Source organism: Rhipicephalus microplus, chromosome 10, assembly GCF_043290135.1.
Source record: "Rhipicephalus microplus isolate Deutch F79 chromosome 10, USDA_Rmic, whole genome shotgun sequence".
Taxonomy (NCBI): Eukaryota; Metazoa; Arthropoda; class Arachnida; order Ixodida; family Ixodidae; genus Rhipicephalus; species Rhipicephalus microplus.
Window position 1 is genome coordinate 24,369,519 of NC_134709.1, and position 24,452 is coordinate 24,393,970.

The 24,452-nt window shown below is 43.0% G+C and overlaps 1 protein-coding gene across 5 annotated transcripts in view; it reads left to right on the forward strand.

The window, feature by feature from the left end:
* The first annotated feature begins 2,233 nt into the window (after positions 1-2,233).
* The window catches only part of LOC142774644 (oxysterol-binding protein-related protein 11-like), a 39,721-nt gene continuing 17,502 nt past the window's right edge, over positions 2,234-24,452 (forward strand). For 2 of the 5 annotated variants that reach the window (XM_075875242.1, XM_075875243.1), the window contains exons 1-11: positions 2,546-2,708; positions 2,819-2,850; positions 3,069-3,174; positions 3,247-3,294; positions 3,903-3,984; positions 4,066-4,175; positions 6,424-6,654; positions 12,909-12,950; positions 13,512-13,592; positions 14,366-14,439; positions 14,858-14,949. In XM_075875242.1, coding sequence (XP_075731357.1) covers positions 2,652-2,708; positions 2,819-2,850; positions 3,069-3,174; positions 3,247-3,294; positions 3,903-3,984; positions 4,066-4,175; positions 6,424-6,654; positions 12,909-12,950; positions 13,512-13,592; positions 14,366-14,439; positions 14,858-14,949 — 955 coding nt within the window. In that variant the 5' untranslated portion in view covers positions 2,546-2,651. Of the gene's footprint in view, positions 2,385-2,545; positions 2,709-2,818; positions 2,851-3,068; positions 3,175-3,246; positions 3,295-3,902; positions 3,985-4,065; positions 4,176-6,423; positions 6,655-12,908; positions 12,951-13,511; positions 13,593-14,365; positions 14,440-14,857; positions 14,950-24,452 lie in introns of those variants that run through there. The other 3 variants (XM_075875245.1, XM_075875246.1, XM_075875244.1) reach the window with 3 other exon arrangements.

Here is a 24,452-nt window from a genome sequence, read left to right on the forward strand (position 1 = left end):
TATTTATGCATTGCCTATAGCGATTATTGTTTTCAATGGGTGACACGCATAGATAGTTGCCTATGTTGTAGGAAATTATATGGCCGTAGGGTCTGAAAAATATGACTATTAGATAAAGCTGACTTAGGCACTCAAAAATATTTATGGCTTTTATTTTGATAACCCACCGGCATTAAGCTATATATATTTATTGATTGATATGTGGAGTTTAACACACCAAAACCACCATATGCATGATTATGAGAGACACCTTATAGTGGAGGGCTCCAGATATTTCGACCACCTGGTGTTCTTTAACGTACGTGCACACAAAGCTGAGCACACGGGCCTACATTCGCCCTACACCGGCCGTACTGATAGAGAGAGAGATAACAAAATGACTGATAAATAAATTCTATTTGCGCTTCCTGAGAGAGAGAGAGAGAGAGATAATTAACTTTATTAAAGGTCCTGAAGGGGACTGGGCACCCCTTACGGGGGCCAGCCCGGTGGCTCCGCCCATGTGGGGACTGGGAGTCGGAGCTCGCCAGCCACCTTTTGGGCCTTCTGGACGGCCTGGTGTTGAAAAGCCCTGTTGGGGCTCCTGAGGTGGTTTACCCAGTCGTCCTCGGTGGCAGGGGACCCGAAGATAGCGTTTAGCACAGGACACTGCCACAGCATGTGACTTAAATCGCACCTTGAATTTTGGCATTTGGGGCATTCTGGCCTTATATCTGGTAGGTATTTGCTGAATTGCGGATTTGGCCGAGCAGGCATATCCATTGCGATTGGCCATTACATATAATTTCTGCCTTTGTAACATAGATCTTTGCGATGTGGATACCTGTTACGATTAAGGGCCTGTTCGTGTCATATTTTAGGGCTGCTTTCAAATTCTTTGGCTTTTGAAGTACGCACACAAAATGAAAAAGTACGCAGATGATAACGCTCGAGCTAGAAGGAACCTTGAGAACACAATAAAGCGTGGAAATGGACCAATGACTGCATTCTTCAAAATTTCAAAATATCCCTAAGCATACCTGGTCGATAAAATTGCGGCATGCACTAGGCGCGCATCATGAAAAAAAAAAAAAACACACACACACACAAGCGCTTAATTGTTTACTTCGTGTGGCATATATTGTGTGTTCTTGCGCTATAACATTAACATCACAATTGTGCAACAATTAACTTGATCTAAACGGCGTTTTATTGAAACGCCTGATGTGAGTCGTTACTCTAGATACTATTATTTGGACGAGGAAAGATGAACGTCGGCGTGTGTTTTACTTTTCTTACCATGTGTCCGTGCGCAACAGATACCACCTTACCTTTTGATTTGTTATTTATGTGCTATGATCAAGTTTGTTCTTATATTGATCGCTAAATAAACTTCCTAGTGCCTGCCTTGCAAAGTATGAGCAGCTCCCTGCGAGCAAAGTGTGGTACGGCTAAAAAATTACGTCGGCCCCTAATAACGCCGTCAGCACACGTGACGTCCCGTCGAGTTGGTTCAGGCACCACAACGCGGCGTCACCAGCGTCATCCACATACGCTCTCTCGCTAGTCGTGGCAAGATAGACAGATTTGATGCTGTGCACAACACAGACATGTTCAAGCACTCTGGAAGTCTGTGCTTGATTCCTCACAAGAGAGAAGAAACCTACATTTTGGGCGGGCCAGCTGACGTCACATGCTTGGCAGTGCAGATGGGGTTATGGCGGCGCCCAGGGACTCTTCTATGAAAATTTCAATACATGTTGCAATCTGTCTTATGTTTGAGGAAAATGCTATTCTTAAAAAAAAAAAATTCTGGACCATTCTGGTGGGACCACAACACCATCAACACAATGGTTGAGAGAAAAGCCTCGGGAAAATTCCAGCGCCAAAAAAACTTAAACGAAATACCAGCATGCCCAAACTTAAGCTACATGAAGTACGTACTATTCCCATTTATAAGCGGTAATTAGTAGCCAGGGTTCTTTTTTTATTTTTTCGTGTCATACAATGCGAACAACTGCGCGCTGTAGCGTCACTCTGTGAAAACGTCTGGGAAACGAAACTGAAAACGAAACCACTGCAATGTTTGCAACCAAATCAAAACAAAATATGCTTCCTGAAAAAAAACTATTACGTGCGCTGTGCCACCTTGCGAGTAATTTTTCAACACAAACGTTCACCAAATTGCCTATGCAATTATAACATATAAGCGTTCTATGGTTATGCTTATTCTTACGTGAGGTCGCTAAAATCGTATTTGGAGCTAAAATTCCGGAAGGCTAGAAACCGTGCGTTGCTGTTACGGCTTGTTTTTCGCGGAAAAGGCGTGATCCACATGACGGCGGCCCTCGCATGCCCCACTAGTTTCGTTACTTTTATGATCGAGCGCAATGGCGGACGACGAGGTAGGTGGTTTACATTTTCCCGTAATTTGTCGATGCTGTTGTGCCGTTTGCCGAAGAAGAGAAAGTTCGTTATCTCGCGGGCAGTCATGATCGCGCTTGAAGTAAACACGCTGTGTCGGGAATCAACTGCCGTGATTACGAGCTCCGGGAAAACAACTTTCGAGCTCGGAGAAACGGTGCTTTCGAGTTGTGCGTACGCCCCGCACCATCGGCGATTGTTTCTGCTTCGATAAACTCCCGGTTGATGGGAAACGAACACGACCGAGAATGGCCGTTGTCGACACCATCAAGGCGTTGAGCTCCCGTCTTCTCGCTGACATCTTGGTATCGGCAGTCACGTTACTTAGCTTGTTTTCGTTTAGCGGTTCGAGCGTAGCGGTAACTTCACAGTGATGAGTTGTTTCAGTAATCGTTCTTCGTGCTTGCTTCTGCAGGAACTTGACGTTGACGAAGGGAACAAGATGAGGTAAGTGGCCTCAACACAGCGTGACCGGTTTCAGTTTTCGTATTTGTAAAACGAAACACTTCGGCACCTCTGAATGCTTTCGTTTTGTCGTCGGTTGACCGGCAAGGTTCTGTTTGGCGTTGACCTACACACTTTCAAACGCATCGGCCAAATCCCACGTTTCGCTCATGCATTCAGTTTATTCAGTTTGCTTACGGTGTTCAATTTTCCATTCGCAGGCAGCCATTAGAGGGTCAGCTGTACAAGTATACAAACGTTGTCAAGGGATGGCAGTACAGATGGTTCGTGCTGAACCCAGACATAGGAATGTTAGAATACTACATGGTAAGAGACCTATCGCACTGTGCGGCGCGTATTTTGGTTCATGCATGTTGTTCGCTTCTTGCTTTTTTCCAGTTAGATGAAGTAAAGAAGGGCAAACCTCGCGGAGCAGTTCATCTTGCGGTAAGTTCACCAACTCCGTATTTCTCTCTACCGCGTTGCGGTAGATTGCATTGGTTGACTGCACGTGACGACCTCCAATTCATGGCAGGCAGGTTGCAGTGTTTCTGTTTGAAAAAAAAAACATACAATCAGTACATTCTGCCGGTGCTACTTGCGACTGAACCCTGATAAGGTAAACTTCAGATATAACAGTCGCAATTGCAAGCAGCAAGGAAAAAAAAAAAAAAATCTGTGTGACAATATATGCGAGAACAATAATATTGATTAATAAGGCAAAAGGTTAAGCTTTTTCCCGTTTGTGTCTAAGAGGGCGAAATTGTACTGGGCAAGCTGTATTCAATTCAAACCATTAATAAATAATGATTTGTTACAAATACAAGACATGTATTACGAAAGGACAAGCACAGTGAAGATCGCAGAAATTTTGCTGGCATGCGATGGAAGTAGGTCAATGCAGGTGTAATTGGATGTGTCCAGTCCTTATGTGTTCATAAAATAGCATGTTATTACGATTGCGTTTCTATTGTCGGCCACAGATGTCGCATTCACATATTGTTTGTCCTAAAAGCCACGTGCATGTTTCCATCCAATACTGCTATCGTGTACAGGGGGCCGTCATTTCGCCAAGCGATGAGGACGGCCAGATGTTCACCGTCAGCGCGGCCTGCGGAGAGGTGTACAAATTAAGAGGTGGGCACTCTGTCTTGTGGTTTGCGTGCGGCCCTCTTAGTTCGTAAGGTTGGTGGCGAATAATGGTTGTTGCTCACACAGTGGTGTCCTGCGGGCGTTCCCGTTTTCCAGGCCAAGACGCCAAGGAGAGGCAGTTTTGGATCAACAGGCTACGCAAGGTCGCTGAAGACCACACTAAGACAATAGCTCAGGTGAGTGTTTGATGATTAAGTGGAGAATGGATAGAGGCCTAAAGCAATGCCACTAGTTAGAACAGCTCCAAGGGTGACATTTTTGGTCATTCATTCTTGGAGATCGGCTATAGTGGTTCATACGATTAGCATGAAACATCTCGGTGTACTTAAGTAGCTGCATGCCTCATAATAACATCAGAGCTTTGGCATATCAAAGCATAGCATTTTATTCGTTAATAATTTCGTCAATCAGTTGCACTAAGAGGCAGCTTGAAGGAGCGGAAACTTTAGGGTATTTAAGTTTGCTGTGAAACGTGGGCTCTGCATTTAATTTGTTTTAGCAAGCCTTAGGGCTCTTTCTGCGTTAATAGTAGCGCACGATATACCACCAGTGTCGGGAGGAGGAGGAAGATGGGAGGAGAAAGGACAGGGAGGGGTGTTGAAATTGGCTATGGTGCTACTTTTAAGGAGCCACAGCAGATATCTATTAGCCTGATTTATGTCAAAATGGGCGAATGGAGCTGAAGCCAGCTTTGTAGATAAATATTTCAACATTTAACTTGCATTAGAGCAGCATACCTGGGCAGTTTTCACAACAGCCTGTGGTTTCTGGCTGTGTTTCAGTTGCAAACATGCGGTATCTTGGGCGTACGAAATCCTGAGTTTAAAGTAACAGCTCAGACACAAAAGATACTTCACAAAAAAAACGTGACATAAAAGTGCTTGTGTGTGTCGCTTCTCATCCATGTTGAGTGTCTGTTGTGTTTGTGCTTAAATTTCACAGCATCACCTTGAAATCTGTTGTAAAGTTGAATGCAGGCCTAACAGTAATTTGAAATGGTCAGGAGACATGCTGGCTACATCGTTTAACGACACTGTTGAACTTCTATTGTTCTCACTTACCTGTTCATCACTGGGCACCACACGATCATCATTAATGGGATCAGGGGCTTGATGCAGTACAACCAAAAGATGTATAGAAAATGTAGATAGATTGCTATGGAGTCTAAACCCTGGGGCTGCATTTCATGATGACCCATTTTGTTTTGCAATTTCCCTGTCACCTGTTATTGATATGTGTTAATTTTTTTTTTGTCACGTGATCAAGTGCTGTTGTTGACTTCGTAACATCAGAGCTTTGGCATATCAAAGCATAGCATTTTATTCGTTAATAATTTCAGTATGGCAGTACGACAGCATCTGAGGCAACGATGCAGGTTGATAGATGCAGAAAATAATTTTGATACAAAATATTCCTCTGGCATTCATCAAACGTTTGAATAATATCTGCAGCTGCAAAAAACTAGGAGCAGAGTAGAATAGGCTTGAGTGAGATTGAATAGGCCCCACAGTACAAGTAGGGATTAAATTCCTCTCATGAGAGGCTTTCTGGTTTCTTGTGCCCTCATTTATTGGGGGTAAATTACCATGTACAGTGATACTCGGTGTACAGGTAAGTTTGCATGTACAGTCTCCCCAATCTTTGACCTACATGCGCAGTGGCAACATTTCTTTGTTTCAGTGCCGCATGATGGAATGGAGTTCCTCAATATTGTCCTGTGGGCATGTCGGGTGTGGATGTGCACTTACACTTTATGGAACTTACTTCAGTCGTACGGGGAAGATGCGCAGAAAGGGTTGCCGCTCGCGAATGATAATTGAAGATTTGGGCGACTGTGCTGTCATGCTTAGTGTACGCACATCGCAGGTGAATGTCCCATCAGTATTTAGGTCAGTAAAACTAGAATGTTCACTATACTTCACAAGAGAAGTTTTTGTTGTAGGACATGTAATCGTGGCAACCAATGGAATGATACCCAATTTTCCGAATAATGTACTAAGCTGATACTGGAGGGGAACAGCGTATCAGTATCATGTACATGTATCAGGTAGCAACTGGCCCTTCAAAAAACCCTTCTGCAATGTATTGAACATCAACTTCTGTGAGGGCTTGAATAGTAACATTACTTTCATCTTAGATGCAGACGTCCCTGTACACGGTACAAGTGGGAAGCCCAAAAAGTAAAGGTATCTTGGTCAAAACGACACATTCTTTTGTTCTATGCCCATTTTCTCGCTTTTTGGTTGCACGTTAAACAACCCCAGGTGGTCGAAATATCCGGAGCCCTCCACTACGGCCTCTCTCGTAATCATGCGATGGTTTTGGGACGTTAAACCCCACGTATCAATCATCAATCGCTTTTTGTGCTCGCTCGTTGCATGTGCGCTTTCAAGCGTCTTTCTTGACGTGTTTTCTTGTTTTCAGAAAAACCCTCCACTACTGCCGCGGGAAATTCGTAGTCCCCACGAAGGCGTGGTACCTCAGGACAAGGGAAGCGGGACCGGTCCGGGTGCGAGCTCGCAGACAGTGTGGTATACGACTGGCATGGGCGGCCACACGGAGGCGAGTGCGACACCTGCCGAGGCCTTCTCCTCGGTTCGGGAGATACTCGCTCGTGCTGGGAAGCTCTACTACAACCTGGCTCAGTCCATCGAGGTTCGTTGACTTTTTTGAAAAATGGTGTTTCACGTAACATTGATTAATTCAGCGTGGCTGTGAAGGTAGTATGTTAGAGATCAGCTGGCAGCTGCAATGTGATGAATGCCCAGGAGTTCGCATCTCGGGTCTGTGTGTTATTAATTAACAGAGTGTCTAGTGTCCGGGAAAACCAAGAAGACATGGAAAAGTTGGGGAATTGAATGAGACACATTACGTGTAGAAAGTGACGCAACACTGTGCTCTTTTTATTGCTGAAGAATTGCAATCATTTCTGCTTGAAATGCAGAACAGTGGTTGTGTTCCTGCATCAGCAGCACTTGATGGCATTCCGAATTCGCTGCTGTCAAGGATTGTAAAAGGTGTGAGAGTTTTGCCTTAAAAGCGAACATTTAATGCAAATGGCAAAAAATGTTAGTTGATGTTACTTGAAGAAAGGCTTGCATCTCATCTCTTAAAGGGGCCCTACAACACTTTTTGAGCATGGTAAAAAAAAATGCTGCCGATCGGTATTACAGGCTCCCGACAACATGCGAGCCAAATATTATAGCACAGCACACGGAATTCACAATAAATTATCAAAGTCAGCTGAAAATTGCTTTCTCTTCTCTCGACAAATCACATTATATACCCAAAAATTACATGTCAACGAGCGATCTATCAGCCAGAGATAGCCGCGAGAGGCCTCTACTTGTCCATGTGTGCACGGTCACACTGAAAAAGCCGCTCATTCGAAGAAAAAAAATAGTGCTCAAGGTCGCGAAGCACACGTGACGTTTTTCTTTGGCCCTGCCATCCTTCCCTGCTTAGCTTATAGTGTTTTCGTTGGGACGAGAGAAGAGAGAATGCAATTAGAGCATGCGACAAACCTTTGTAACTCCACTCGCACTGGACGGATTCTTAAAATTCTTGCGGCGTTGCATTCGTGAGGCAATAAACTCTTCCAGTAAATTCATTCCATGGTTACTTGAAAAAGTGTTTCAGGGCCCCTATAAAGAACACACGGCCACTGCAGCTAGCGAGTGACCTTCGTGCTTTCTGTGGCTTTGTCACGAACATTGCGATGGGAGCGTTACATGTAAAAAGCTTTGAGCTGTCTACTGATGGCCTCAAGAGATAAGCGCCCGAACTCGAGTGACCATTGCCGGTTGGTCATGTCATAGTACTCATTATCTGCCGGAGGCATGCAGACCGCTCTCACTCCAACTTAGGCTTCTATCTCCTTAGTTCTCTTGCACGAGAGAAGTGGTCGGCTTGTTTTATTTTTACTTGAACCGAGTTCGTTGGCAGTGTTGCCGTGCTATCATCATCATCATCATCATGTTTATCATCAGCCTGACTACGTCCACTGCAGGACAAAGGCCTCTCCTATGTTTCGCCAGTTAACTCGGTCCTGTGCTTGCTGCTACCAATTTATACCCGCAAACTTCTTAATCTCATCTGCCCACCTAACCTTCTGTCTCCCCCTAACCCGCTTGCCTTCTCTGGGAATCCAGTTAGTTAGTTACCCTTAATGACCAGCGGTTATCCTGTCTGACCAGCAATTATACATGCCAGCGGTTATGCATGCCATGTATAACCAGCGGTTATACATGCCCGGCCCATGTCAATTTCCTTTTCTTGATTTCAACTATGATATCCTTAACCCCTGTTTGTTCCCTAATCTACTCTGCTCTCTTCTTGTCTCTTAAAGTTACACCTACCATTTTTCTTTCCATTGCTCACTGCGTCGTCCTTACTTTAAGCTGAACCCTCTTTGTAAGTCTCCAGGTTTCTGCTCCGTAGCTAAGTACCGGCAAGATGCAGATGTTATATACCTTCCTCTTGAGGGATAGTGGCAATCTACATGTCATAATTTGAGAGTGCTTGCCAAATGTGCTGCACCCCATTCTTATTCTTCTAGTTACTTCAATCTCGTGGTTCGCCCCGCCGCGGTGGTCTAGTGGCTAAGGTACTCGGCTGCTGACCCGCAGGTCGCGGATTCAAATCCCGTCTGCGGCGGCTGCATTTCCGATGGAGGCGAAAATGTTGTAGGCCCGTGTGCTCAGATTTGGGTGCACGTTAAAGAACCCCAGGTGGTCAAAATTTCCGGAGCCCTCCACTACGGCGTCTCTCATAATCATATGGTGGTTTTGGGACGTTAAACCCTACTTATCAATCAATCAATCTCGTGGTTCGGCTCCGCGGTTATTACCTGTCCTAAGTAGACATAGTTATTTACGACTTCAAGTGCACTATTACCTATCTCGAAGTGCTGCTCTCTTCCGAGGTTGTTGTACATTACTTTCGTTTTCTGCAGATTAATTTTAAGACCCACCTATTTGCTCTCCTTGTCTAACTCCGTAATCATGATTTGCAGTTCGTCCCGTGAGTTACTCAGCAATGCAATGTCATCGGCGAAGGGTAGGGTACTAAGGTACTCTCCATTAACTCTTATCCCTAACTGTTTTCACTCTAGGCCTCTGAAAACCTCCTGTAAACACGCGATAAATAGCATTGGGGAGATTGTATCCCCCTGCCTTACACCCTTCTTGATTGGTATTCTGTTGCTTTCTTTATGAATCACTATGAAAGTAGTTGATCCCGTGTACACTACTTCCAGGATGTTTATATACAGGGGTGTGCGAATATTCGAAAATTCGAAAATATTGGAACTCGAATATTCCTCAAATATTCGATGCTCACTAATAATTGTTCGTAGGTTTGTGCGATTATTTGAATGCTTCGTATATTCAAACGAATATTAGGGTATTTGAATTCACTTCAGTTCGAATTTAAATTATTGAAAATTTCGAAGTATTCGCAAGAAACTAATAAATGCATATTAAATCGAATGTACTGCTTGTAAAGGCGGTTTCGCTGCAGTGTAAGCGTGCTGTACTGTGAAAGCACCTATCCAGGAGAAATCTGCTGTGCCGTGAAGCGTCCCTTAAAATTTAAAGGGGCCCTGCAACACTTTTTGGGCATTGTCAGAAAACGCTGTTGATCGGTAGTCGAGGCTATTGAGGACACGCAAGTCAAATATTATAGCGCAGCATGTGGTGTGCGATTCACAATAAATTCTCAAAGTCAGCAAAAAAATGCTCTTTTCTCTTTGCAAATGAGTCCACAAGCTCAGAAAGCACTTGCGACGTATTTCCTTTTCCCGTGCCATCCCTCCCTGTTAAGCCTCCAGTGCTTTCGTTGGGATGAGAAAAAAGAATGCACTAGCAGCGTGCGAGAAATCTTTGCAACTCTGCGGGTACTGGAGGGATTCTAAAAATATTTGCGACGGTTAATTATTGAGGCAAAATAAGCTTCTTTAGTGAATGCATTCTATGGCTACTTGAAAAGTTTTGTACGACCCCTTCAAGTTGAAATATTACTCTCAAATGAATTCATTTTATTAAGCTTAAAAGCTAGTTATGGTGGCTTATATGCTACAAGTATAATGGGTCCTAAATAATACATCTTAAAATGTATATTACATCTTAAAATGTATATTACATGTATAATACACCTTAAAATGCTACGTATTTTAAGGGGTATGACTGGCATCCTGCTGAAAATAAAATCCTGCATCTACTCAAAGTTATTTTGACTTCTTTTGAACGAGAAAAAAAAAGAAAGTTTGCATAGGAGGCTCTATTTCATTTTCAAAAATATTGTGCAGGTTAGTTAGGTCATGATAAATATGCCCATTTTTCTTTCTGTCATATATACTATTCGATACGAAATTATTTGATCAAAATCACTATACGCCTTGAACCTGAAATTCACTTGGTGCAGATGATCGAGGTGCAAGAAACATTTTGTGAAACAGGAGAAGAAGAGAGGAAAGAATAACTTAGCATTCTTGATCATAGAATCACGAGCGTGGTCTCCAAGAAGGGCAACGTAAGCAAGCGAGATAACGAGTATTGCTGTGTAGTTGAAAAACGCCCCAAGTACTCCTATTTTCCTTAGTGACTTGACCGGATATCAGAACAGTGGACAAAATCAAACATAAAACTGTAAAATCGGGGTCTTTCGAGCTAGAAAGGCAGGTACGAAAACTTTTCTTTTTTTTTTTTGTAATAAAATGCTACCACATAAAAAAAAAGATACGAAAGATTTGTTTATCTTGTGAATTGAACCCAACATCACAGTCACAAGCTCACCTATTGGTCCTATATATGCTTTCTGGTAAGTATAGATGGTGATATTTAAAAAAAAAAATTCGTCTGCAATAACTGACTGTTATAACAGTTGTACTGTTTGCAACCTAAATATATCTTTGAGTAAAAGATTACTGGTGGAAAAAAAATTGCACCTCTTCACTATTCGATGTTCGAATCGTATTCGAAGATATGTATTCGTATTCAATTCATATTTGATAATTTTGGTAGTCGCACACCCCTATTTGTATGTGCTTCATCGAAGCCTTGATTTCGCAGTGTCTGCATGACTGCTGATATTTCTACTGAATCAAATGCCTTCTCGTAATATATGAAGGCTATGTATAGTGGTTGGTTATATTCTGAGCATTTTTCTATTACCTGATTGATAGTATGAATGTGGTCGATTGTTGAGTAGCCTATCACTCGCATGTAAAACATACAACAGGTGAGGCGTTGTTTGGGTGATCGATTTGGACGTTAAAAATTAGGGGACCCTAAAGCTTCGCTTGTAGGAGTTGAACGTGATAGGGATATTCTGTTCCTAGTGCGTGCTTCGAACACTTGGTGCATAAAACCTTTTCGAACTTGCTGTGCACCCACTACGTGGCCTTAAGGGACTAGGCGCAGTAGCATGTGTGCCTTTTGTAGTGGTTTATCGGCTTTAAACCACGAAGCCGCTATGCTGATCGCATGTCCTAATGCCCGCTGGAAATGGCAGCTTGTACCACGCATCATTACTGCAGTATTTCATGTTGCATTGTGAAGCATGTACAGTCGCCGACCGATTTTCCGGACTCCAAAAATTCGGACTTGTTGGATATTTTGGACTTTATAAATGCACCGTCGGGGATCCCATAGAGCTAATGCATTGTTTCGACCGATTTTTCGGGCGAATTTGCCCCTGAAAGTTCGAATTTTCGGACTAAATCGCTCGTTTTGTGCCACGCCCCAAGCCATTGTGAACGCCGCCATGTGGGATTTTCCGTCGGCTGGGCTAAGCTTGGTCTTCAGATGCCTTTCCTGCCTCCGAGATTGGAATGCGCACGCCATATTTTAAGTTTCGGAGGCCGTGTTTGCTTTTTTAAAGACGCGGTGATGGATGCCGTTTTTTCGTCTTCGGTCAGCACTATCGTCAGCACTATCGGACGGCACCGATGGCGGGGAGGACCTAATGCGCGACCTGCGCAGCGTAGGAGTGAATCTACCTGCCACAATGACATTTAAAGACTTCACTCGTGCGGACGACGACATTGTTTCGTGCGCGGAGGCCACTGACGACGAAATTCTTCGCCAGGTTGTCCCGGAGCCGGAGAGCGGCTCGGATGACAACGACGACCGCCCGCAGCCGTCGGCGGTCGCCAACGCGGTGACAATTTTGTCGAGCGTTTACGGCGACGATGTCACCTTGGCGCAAATACGGGCAAACCAAATTGCCTCCAAGCGTAGTTTGAGGCAAGGCAGCATCAAGGACTTTTTTAAACCTGCCTGATGCAATAAACTTCAGATTTTTGGCGAAAACGAATTTTTCGGACTGTTCGATTTTTCGTACTTTTTTTCGATCCCCGCCAGGTCCGAAAAATCGGTCGGCGACTGTATACAGGACGCGTGTGGAAATTTCCGAGACGGCCGAAATTTCCGGAGCCCTCTACTACGGCGTCTCTCATGATGACATAGTGGTTTTGGGACATTAGACCCCACATATCAAATCAATATCCATGGTTGCGCCTCTGTACTGCAAGATGCTGCCACTCAAGTGCCTCTGTCGGCGCTATCAGGTTTCGCAACACTTGCTCACTCGTGGATGCCAGACTAACGGAACTTTCACCCCCTGAATACTGCTCCGTAGCTAACCACTGTTGGCTAACGTCATGTCCAAGTCATTTAAAACGTTAGACAGTTTCCTGCCTTTCAGCTTCGCCAAGATCAGCTATATACTGCCCATTTATAGACAATAACAGAAGTAAAATTTTGTTGCAGCTGGCCTTTTGCACCTTTATTTAGTGGCCTTATTGGCTAAAGTCGCAGTCATATTTGTTTAGCAGTCAATTTAAGGATGCTGCAGACTTGTAATGCCAAGATTTGTTTATTTCTGTTTTTTTTTTCTTTTCATTGCAGAGCCTCCCGAACCACGGGCCTGGTTTTAAGTATTACGACAAGGTGAGCGTTTTGTACCATGAATCTTTATCTTCCGAGGTGTTGCATTTTCTCTCTGAACATATATATATATATTTTTTTACCTAATAAGAAGTTGGATGCATTAAGTACTGGAACCAAAATGTTGCGTCTTTGATTTCGAGCCTCAATGACTTCATTTTGACGAGGACAACTCAATGACTTGCATACTTAGCTTCAGATACAAGTTGCATAGCTGCCGAATGTCTCAAATATTTGGCAAATTTAACGAATTTAGGCTCATATTGTGCTTTTATGACAGTTTTGCCACGCCGAGCAAAAACCAAATTCTACTTACGAAAAACATTTTGGTTGTTGATCTCTGTGCCACACCCATTGGCAGTCTTCGGATTACAAAAAGACACCCAGAGGAGTACACGCTTCGAGCTGTTACTTTGCAGGTTACAGGTTATGGTGTTCAAGAAAACCCTGAGCAGTCAGAATTTGCAGCCTTCTACTGAAGTGTATACCATAAACCCTGGATTCTCTTGGGTGTTTAAACTGTGCAAATCGATCAGCGATTTCACTTTTCACTTATTCTCGCAGGACATGCTGTTGCTAAAAGCAACGTCGTGTGCCACAGTCATGTGCCTCGAGCAGTGCCTCAGCATCCTTCAAGAAAGCAAGGTACACATTTGTTATGAGGAGCGGGAGTAGACGAGTAAATGTGTTACTAACCAATAGCTGTCCAGTTAATCTTTTTCCCAAGCCCGAAACTTTTGCTGTCATGCCCTTGCTGCATTTACCTTGCTGAAGGGAGTGTGAGAACCCTTCAGAAATGTAGAAAACATACAGATGTGTTCTAGCAACTGCACCTAGAAGGCATTGGTCTTTGGTTTCTTTTTTTTTTTTGTCGTGCCAAGTTTTTCAAATGCTAAGGTTTGTTTCTCAGGAACCAATAAGACTAACAGCATGTGGATTTGAGGTAGTTGGTATTTCATAATCAGTTCTCTATTGGGGGGGGGGGGGGGGTGCAACTTTTTGCTACTCCCAGGGGGATGGCACTATGTTTCTGTTTAATAAAGGGGCTTTCATGTGTGAACGAATGAATCCGAGTTTGTCGAACTGCACCTGGAAGGCATTAGTCTTGGGTTTGATTCCTTTTTTTTTTGTCAAGCCAAATTTTTCAAATGTGAAGGCTTGTTTCTCAGGAACCAATAAGACTAACAGCCTGTGGATTTGAGGTAGTTGGTGTTCCATAATCAGTTCTCTATAGGGAGGAGGAGGCACCTTTTTGCTACTTCCAGGGGGATGACCCTATGTTTCTGTTTAATGAAGGGGCTTTCATGTCTGAACGAATGAATCCGAATTTGTCGATATGGGGTTTGGAGTTGTCATCAGTAGTGTTGTGAAGTGAATATTTACAGCGTGGTTTATAGAGTCGCCCGTTTCTTCAACAGGTGAACTTCAATCCCTCTGGCTTGCCTGCGAATTCCTCGGTCGAATGGTTGGAGCCATCGCATTGCAGTGACAGGTGAGCGTTGATTACTGAACTTTCCATCTTGTCCATACTGTATACCCGCTGGCTGTCCTAAAATTTTCATAATGGTTCGTGAGTTCGGGCTCGTTCTGCGATTTTATGGACTTGGCGGTGAAGTTTTGCAAAACCAAGTTTAACGCGTGAAAGAATTTCAAAAGTGCTAAAATGTGTGGAACAGGTCACAACAAAAATTAGATGACACAAATCACCGGTCTAATTTTCTTGTAACATGCACCAACTAGCCCAACAACAAGCTTTACGAAAATGTGGAACAATGTTAAAACTAGAATATACACATCTTAAAAAAAAAAAAAAAGGAAGAGTTGAGATAGACATTTCCATTAGTTTGATAAGCTCAGTAACACGAAGTTATGGTTTTTTATTTTTTCTCTCCCAAACTTTTTCTTCACAGCGCACCGGATGGCAGTGGCAGCGAACACGGCTCCTCTTCTTGTAAGCTGGGCCACACAGCAACCGCTTCGGGCAGCTGCTTGGCTGGCCCAGGTAACGTGGACGCCCACAGCTGACGCAAGTGCCGCCTACTGTGAGGTTGCCGAGGGAAAAAAAAAGTCTCATACAAAAACACTAAAAAAAATGCCGCGAACAACCGTGCTATGTCAGCGCGGTACGACCATTCCATTTGTTTAGTCACGAAAGAGCAGTCGGGCACTCTCAGGTCGCAAGAGCAATGAGGCTGAAAAAAACGTGTTATTGGCGGTATTGCAAAGATGAGGTTAGAAAGAAAAAAAAAAAAAAACAGGGAAGTTTAGTTTGTCTGCGAACTTCTTGGCATCGGTGTGAAATAGTGCGTTAGTGGGGGCATCAGCTGGTGCGGAGGCACGGAGCTTGATTGGAGGAAGAGAGGTATTCCACAATAACGAAGTGTGTTCAGCTTCGCTGCTGTGTAAATTTTCGGCAGCTGCTTGTTGCCTTTAAGTTGCGGTAAGTTTGAATTGGGCAATTTTCGTTTGCACTTCCTTGAGTGCAGCACGAACAGAACAAGATTGCCTTACAATGCGAAACACGATGGGCTAGAATGGGTGCCACTAAGGCTCTCCATCTTTATGCCCCCAAGGGTGTCTTGTTCTGCACAGTAAAAATAACACCATTAAGGGCGTGCATCTTTGCATCTGTTTCATTTGCTTGAACACTTTTAAAAGTACAATATATGTAGACTGTTAATCACTGTAAGGGCATAAAGATGGGCACCCTGAAAAAAAATGTCCATTACATGCCACATTTTTTAAATATTTTTTTAAACTTATTGACGAGCCCACTCGTCGGACACACACACACAAAAAAAATGTATGTATAATTGTGGCTGGATAAAGCATCGCAAGATGTCGGTCAAGAGCATTTGTTAATAATGCGTTATGCAAACTTCATTGTATATACCGGACAAGCTGTAACTCTATATTGTCAGGGTGTGTGCTATAAGAAGATGGTGTGTAGCCCGGTTCCTGCATTTCGTTCGCGTTTGTGTGGCGCCTGTTTCAGTGAGTCACTTACCATTTTGTCCGGCTTACCATTGTTAGAAGGCGGACGAACTCGATTCAAAGCAGGCGGCGAGGTGCGTACAGGGTTCGGTGAATGATTGGGGTTGTCCAACAGCATGTACTGCAACTAGTGACATTGCAATGAAAGGCATAGGGAGCGCTAGGTACCCCCTTCCCTAAGTTTGCGCCACTATTGCATAAAATCTGCCTCTTCCGCAGGCGCTTTACAAACGGGACTGGGCTATGGCAGTAAAGAAAGTATAGCCTTCATTTTTCAAGGCAATGAGGAACTTTAGTTAGCTGTACGCACAACTCGGAAGATAGCTGTTTTAGGGGAAATTGAAACATTTTCTTGTTTAAAACAAGAACTGTTGTGATAAAGCTTGCCATACCAGAGTTATTTGCTTTCAATTGGGGTATAAAGCCGATTTTCAGTGCGAGCACCACATGGTGTAAATTGCATCACACTGTGGACCAGAATGAAGATATTACAAATTTTTAAATTTTTATAAGGTTTGTAAACATCACTGGCCGTGAGACATTTTTTACACGAAATATGCCTTCCATAGAGTATGTGTTGCTTACTCAGATAGTCATACATATCACAGTATTAGAGAAGGAAAACATGCAAACGTAACGTTTTGGCAAAGTTTCTGAAGGCATACAGGGGAGAAAAATTGCATTGGTATTGCCTAGATTTGAACACCTGTACAAGTGCTTTTGCTTAATATGTAAACCAAATTTGGTATTGAAACGAGAAACGAGCTCTCAGAGCAAACTCACTGACAAACATCACTCTAGAGCATTTTTCGAAATATGGAAGGCTGCTGCATGAGCAATAAATTTAAAAACTGGAGCTCTGTAAGCTTTTCTTTGTGCCGGCTAGTGTGAACAGAAACTATCATAGACGGAATTTGGGGTGTGCTATCTTTGTTCTCTTCTTCCTCTCGGTCTTCGGCGTCGCTAGCAAGGCACATGTGCCGATTTCTCTGGTGCGGAATGGTATAACCCTTATGGGTATGCGAACGAGTACATAAAGAGAGAAAGAAACAAAGAGAAAGGAATTCTCGCTGAAAAAAAAATTTCTCGGCAAAGTGGGATTCTAAGGTAAATAAAAAAAATAAGACAGGAGAAACAGAGATCAGAGAAAGAAACAGTAACAAAAGAAGAAAAAATAAATAGAAGCAAGCAAAGAAGGCCACCCAGCTCTGCGCTTCCTTCAGACTCTGCACCCTCCATGCTAAACAGCTGAAGCATTTTTTTTTTTCAAAATATTCAAAATATGCGCTGTTTTCAATGCAGCTAATCGACACTATGACCTTAGAATACATTTTAGGTGGTTGCCAAAGTAGCTGAGACATTTGATGCAGAATGACCCATCAGTATTAGTTATATCAAGGTTCGACTTGATTAGTATCGCCATCCCTACTGCGTTTTCTTTTTGCGTGGCCTAAGCCCGCTTTTGTCAGTATTTTGAAAAGGCAGGTTCACTGCCTGGGCCCTTCTGATCATAAAGGATATTGACAAAGCTAGGATCAAAGCATCGTGCGGCTGCCTTGTGTATCACACCACTGTTGATGTTATTCCGTTCACCTGTTCGAAGCCTTAACTCACATGTGGTTGTGTTGCTCGGGAAGGCAAGCATGGGTAGCTCTTCAACTTAAGACTGCCGTTTCGTTTGTCACTCACTTGGCGCAGTAGTCCGCTTATTTGAGATTTCGGTACTTTGCACTGCCTTTCTTGTTATGCCTATGTGCACCAGATTGCTGTTAAATTCTAAACAGCGGTGCATAAAATTGTAAGTAAGTATTATTTGCGGTGATGACACAACAACATTCTAAGTTACGCCCGTGCAATAAGATCTCCAGTGCGCATAACCCCGTGCGGGTGAGGGTAATTGAAAGGCCCCTATTATGGCTTGGCTCAGACACAAATTGCAGACTGGGCCAGTTAGAACCTATTTAATTATTATGGCATACTGTACTACTGCATAAATGCCCCCCCCCCCCCACCTTTTTTTGTGTTGTAGTTTTATTGTAGCTAAACTACAAAGGTTGTGCTGAGGTTATCGTGGGCTTCGTTGATGGCCTAGTATTAGCCCATCAACGAAGCCCCCAGTATTAGCCCATCACATGATGTGTCACATGATGCCACTGATAGTTCAAACATGATCGACAGTACTGCTGACATTTTACAGTAACGAAGCTAGTGGCTTATTGGTGAAGGTAGCATCACCTTTCAAGATAACCAAATGGCTTCAACAACAACAAAAAGAATAAAAACCCTATGCCTGCCATTTCATTTACGCAAGCTTCGTTCGTTTTAGGAAAGATGGCATTCTGTTTTTTTTTTTTTCATTGCTCCTGCTGCTTACTTGCCAAGCAGCAGGAGCAATGCCAAGCGCCATCTGTCCACAAAGTTTTAAGTTTGAGCAGAGCAGTCATCCTATTGGCAGAGCGATTCCTGCCTGTCCTTCCGATCAAAAACTAGCACCCATTGCTAGATGGGGAAGTATACATTATTGCTTTCACGCCGCCTTTCCTGTTGCGATCATGTTACAATGTTATGTATTAGCAGACACGGTGAAATTTGAACTCCACTTGCACAGTTGTTCTTTTTCTTCATTGCTCATGGCTCCATGCAGCTGCTGCTAGTCGATTTGAGCAGCAACGTCGGCAATAGCGCAGCGTCAGTCGCTGCTGCTGTTCTTCCAGATCGTACACTGCCCTCTTGCAACAAAATTCTTGAACATTTTTAATAACTTTTAATCAACAGTTATCTGAAGAGGATCTTTTAAGATCACTCCTGTACTTAGCTGTTATCATTCTGGCTATTGCCTACAGTGACCATAACTGCTTGTAAAACTTACATAGGTGAGCCGACCAGTACGTACTTCTTTCACCTATTCTTTAGTGGAATAGCATCTTTGCGCAGTGTTCAAGTACTCGAATTCTTCAGATTAAAATCAGACTTTCAAGACAGTAGCCTCAAGAAACAGTTTTAGAGTGCCCAGTTTTAGACTACTAGACATATATTTGACCTTGTGCTGGTGCGATCTGCCACAGGTGTTGCGAAGCAACAATTTCCTGCCTGCCCGCTGGAAAGTGTTCAAAGTAACTTCAAGGGGATCATAATAGGCTAGTCATTGGAAACGTGGGACACCTTTTTTCTTATAAACTGCCTGTGAAGATAGCTGCTTTAAATATTTTCTAGCATGGTACACAGCTATTAAAATATGTGATCAGCGTATGCTGTCAGCTTTGTTTCGAGTCAAAAGCACCACATCAAACATCGTAAAGTGCACATGCTTGTACAGAGTGATATGTTATCTAAATCCTTCATATGGATATGTCATATCAGTGACATATGAATATGACATATGTCACATTTGTTTATTCGTACCTCAAGGGTCCCAGGGGGATGGGCCAAAAAGCAGCAGTCCACAGTTCACTGGGTGAATAATGGCTCTCTATGGCCATTTTAAAAATATAGAATGTCATATTTACATGAATATGGCTTATTTCATTTGTGTAACTACAACTAGCTATAAAAATAATACTATGAGGGGTTCCAAAACGTCCCAAAATCATGAGATGATTATGAGGGATGCCTTAGTGGAGGGCTCTGAAAATTTTGATAATAAAATTGGCGTTCTTTGACATTTGCTGACGACGCACAGTACATGGGCCTTTAGAATTTTGCCTTCATTGAATGCGACCGCAGCGGCTGGGAATAAATTCGAAACCTTTGGGTCAGCAACTGAGCGCGCTAGCCGCTGATACACCGGCGCGGACGCATAACTATGACCATACTCAAACCTCAATATAACGAATCCAGATATAACGAAATATTGGTTATAATGAAGTTAATGAAGAATACTCTTGCAGTAGGTATAGTGTTAAGAATAAACCTTTATAACAAATTTTTGGATATAACGAATTTATTTTTGTGTAAGATGCAGCTTTGTTATCATGAGGTTTCAGTGAGATATGTCAAATTTTTTATAGTAATAACACATGCTCGAGATCTCACTTTTGAGTTTGTTGAGGCTGTCGAGGAGGGATGGGAGCTTTCATATGCAAAAAGAAAAAGCTTTTTTTTGTCATTAGGGGTGAATTGGCTGGTTACTTGATTGATAAGTTGACAGTTTCGTTGTGCACTTCAAACCTGTTGCACTGCTGCACGCGATCCATCCTCATGCAGTCACATGTGCAAATTGTCAGTGTTGCATTATGTCACCGTTTATTCTGTCGGTGGCTTACTCTTGTCACATACTAGAGTAGTGATCAATTGGTTGTATTTTTTAAATTTTTTAGAAAAGGAAGGAAGTTTGCCGGTTGCGCTGTAGCTGTCTGACTTAAGATTCTGGTACTTGCATTGTGGCTATCGGTTATGACAGGATTGAGATGATATAGATAGGGAAAGAATAAGCCGCGTGCAGTATTTGTTCTGTATGTTTTGCTAGCCGGTAATTTACTGGTCAGTGAAGCAAAGTGCACCAACTATCACTTTGCCCTACACTGCTGATATCAGCATCATTTTGCACTGTGCAAAATGAAGCAGGAGGGAACCATTGCTTGGCATTCTTTGTGGCTGATCGCACCAACCACTTTTCCAAGTTTTAATGGCATTTCTCACATTCGCAACGCCGGGATGTGGGGTAGCACAAGAAAGCTCCCGGAAACTCGTACTCTCTCAGAGTTCATCTTTGGAAGAATACTTCCTAAATTCGTAAATAGGCGTTTCAGATCCTTGTCTCGCATAGTTACGACCAGACTACGACTGCTCAACGTTCTTTTCGAAGCAGGGTTCGTTCATTGCATTGCCCGAGAAGTGCATATTCTTGAAGGCTAACGACCGACATGTAAAGGGGGGGCCCTCGCTTTTGTTGTGTCAAAGAGTGATGCCACTGTGACCAATAAAAGTTGATTTTTTTTCCCCATTTGAATTTCACCGTGTCTGTTGGCTTCATGGTAGTCGTAGGCACTGGCCTCTCGCATGTGAAAGCGGGCCATCTCTGTGATACAGTAAGTAGCATGCATATATGCTTTCTGCCTGATATGCACTGCTTGCACACTGCACCGGCAATGTTAAGTTGCATCACGAGTTGGCTTTTACTTTTGCTTCTAGGTCCTGCAGCGTAGAATTTCGAAGGGAAGTGTAGAATTGCTCAAAAGATGCGATGATGCAAGGGTGATGATTAACGCTGCACCTTTATACCTATCTTTTTCTCGTCTCTTAGCAGTCCGATTCCTTGTGCCATCCACCCAGTTCAGCATATTCTTACATTGCAGATTGATCATGTGCACGAATACAATATGTGAATTTGTAGCCTTGCTACTTTGTTAATGCATTCTTTTATTTCTGTTGAGATGCACTGCGATGATTTTTATTAACTTTTAGCCAGACACTCAGCACTCCTAATTGAGACACTTCAAGTTTGTACAAACTTCATTATACAATGACCCCTGAAGGAATGTTTTGGCTGTAGTGTGGCCCCGCCGCGGTGGTCTAGTGGCTAAGGTACTCGGCTGCTGACCCGCAGGGCGCGGGTTCGAATCCCGGCTGCGGCGGCTGCATTTCCGATGGAGGCGGAAATGTTGTAGGCCCGTGTGCTCAGATTTGGGTGCACGTTAAAGAACCCCAGGTAGTCTAAATTTCCGGAGCCCTCCACTACGGCGTCTCTCATAATCATATAGTGGTTTTGGGACGTTAAACCCCACATATCAATCATTGGCTGTAGTGTGTGAAAGAAGGAAATAAAGAATAAAATAATAATGACTGATGGAGTTTAACGTCTAAAACCGACAATACGATTATGAGAGACGCCGAAGTAAAAAGTTCGGGAAGTTCTGACCACCTGAAGTTCTTTAACGGCCACCTCGATTTAAATACACTGGCCTAGAGCCTTTTCGCCTACATTGAAAATATGGCCGCCACGACTGGGATTCGATCCCGCGACCCGAGCCACGCACCCTTAACACTAGACCACTGTGGTGGGTGAGAAAGGAAAGAAAACTGTTTAATGTAAGGGAATGATTGGGCCAGAGACAGGATTGCAGTACAGCGTTGTATTCACTAAACTTCCAGGAGTCTTGGCTTTGTGTGGCATTACGTGCTGCTATGTGACAGCTTCTATGTCGCATAGTAAGATAATGCTTGTACCTTCTGCACTTCACTAATATGATGTTGTTTTCGCATGTGCCATGACAGTTGCCTTGCAAGACCACCCTACTGAGATTTCCTGTATGTTTTTCCAACACGTCCATATTTGGAGGATGTCCAAATCGCATGTGTTAAATTTAATTTCCATAAAAATAGTGCTCACATGTGGAATGATTGTGGGGTGCATATTGACTGTTTCAATAGGGTGGGTCAAATGCATTTGAGCTACTCAATGCGCTTCGAGGGAGAAGTGTGCATTGCCATTATTATTGTTTGGCTCTCTTAGTTAACGCTTTGAGTGTTTTTGCTGTACATGTATGGCAGTATTTTCCTGTCCCACAGTGTCTTAGCTGTGTGGACGGATTTGCAATTGTCACTGGGAATTTTGAGCCATGATGTCGATGCATGCTCATTGGAAGGTGCCGCCATCTGCTGGGACTTGCAAGAAACATTGGGAATGATTATACTGCCTCCTTACAAAGATAAACTTAACTGATTTAGAGCATTAGTGTGATCCTGGTCTATGGCAACGCCCTTTCGTGGTTCCGATTTCCCTGCATGATCGCAATGGAGGCACATGGAATTTGATTTTACTCTCTATTGGCACTCCCTTGCAAGGTTGGTGGAAGTTAACGTGCGTTTCTGCTTGCATTGTTTTAAGCTTGTTTATCACGAACACTTGCAACGTAATCTCATTGTCCTTGATTACCTATGAGAGTGGCAATTTGGGCTTGTTCGTATGGTAGCAAGATGACTGATGGTAGCGCAGACTAAGAAAATGGACAAAAGAGGGCACTTTCAAGACACCGCAGAACTAGTGGTGTCTTGAACATGCCCTCCTTTGTCCGTGTTCTTAGCCTGCGCTACCATCAATTATCATGTTGATTCCCGAGATTACTCTTCCCAAGGCAGCCACTCGCAGAGAAGATGCTATGTATTTTTCAGCACAACATGTCGCTTCAAGATGAGAACAGAAACTAGTGTCATGTGCAGACGGCGATAGCGTGCTGTGTGTAGACCCATGTTTCAAGACTACCTTTCTCTGAAGTACTGTAAATGAGTTGCAGTTCTGAGTTATGCTGACACCATAAAACTGTTAATTTTCTTTCAACAATAATTTTGCCGACTTTATATGTTTCATGCAATCTAAAACCACAATAAATAATTTGGCCATCTGGAAAACCTTTTTTTCAGAAAAATTCGACGTTCAGAGTTAAAGCTTAAAGTGTCAACATAAAGTGCTTGAAATCGACATTGTCAGTTTATATGTATTACAGATATTCATTATCCAACGTCGTAGAGTATGTAGGACCGTGTGCTCAGATTTGTGTGCACATTAAAAAACCCCAGGTGGTTTAAATTTCCGGAGCCCTCCACTACGGCGTCACTCATAATCATATTGTGGTTTTGGGACGTTAAACCCCACAAATCAATCAATGGTGGTTTTAGGACATTAAACCCCACATATCAGTCAATGAACGTCGTAGAGTACATGGAGTGGAAAAAGAAAAGCTCCTTGCTTTGGCACATTACAACAGATGCTACAAAAGGTACGCACGTTGGCAGCATTTCACTCTGTTAGCACCCCAGTTTTTGGCTGCGATGATTCATTGCCAAAGGGGTTATGGCTGCTGGATACACCTGTTTGAAATGCACTCACAACTTGTTTTACTGCGTCCTAGCCGCAAAAAGTAAATCACTGCTCGGGAGATTGCACGAACGCTATTTTTAGCAACTCAGCTTTAAAATATGTTTGCCGTATCTGCAAATTTATTATAAACGTATATTTCTAACACTATATTTTTTCCAAGATTACTCTTTGTTTACTTTGTTATAACTGATATTTCGTTAAATATGGGTTCGTTATATCAAGGTTTCAGTGTAGATTGAAAACAAGGGGAAGGAGGTTTCTGCACTTTTCAAATGCAGTGGACTTTGGGGGCCCAAGCTGACAAGGATAAAAAAAAATGAAGAGCTGTTTAGCTACACATCATCTTCTCTTTTTTGTGTGTGTGCGCAACGGTTGTGTTGAAAAACAGTGCTGTGTTTGCTGAAAGGAAAAATAAGTCCATGGAAGGTTAACCTTTTCCAAGTCATGGCTGTATTGCATCATGTCTTGGAAACCTTTGCAACTTGAAGCCTCTCTGTGGGGCCCTATTTCTCTTTTTTTGTTTTCAGGAGTGGCTGGCATAATACCATGCCCTTATTAGCTTGGTGTAGTATCTCATACATTAACATACAGTAGACTCTATGTAAACGGAAATCTGTTAAACACAACTGCTGCTTAAACGAAACAACTGATTAGTATCATTGAAACATGACTATATTTCGGTTTTGTACAAAGGT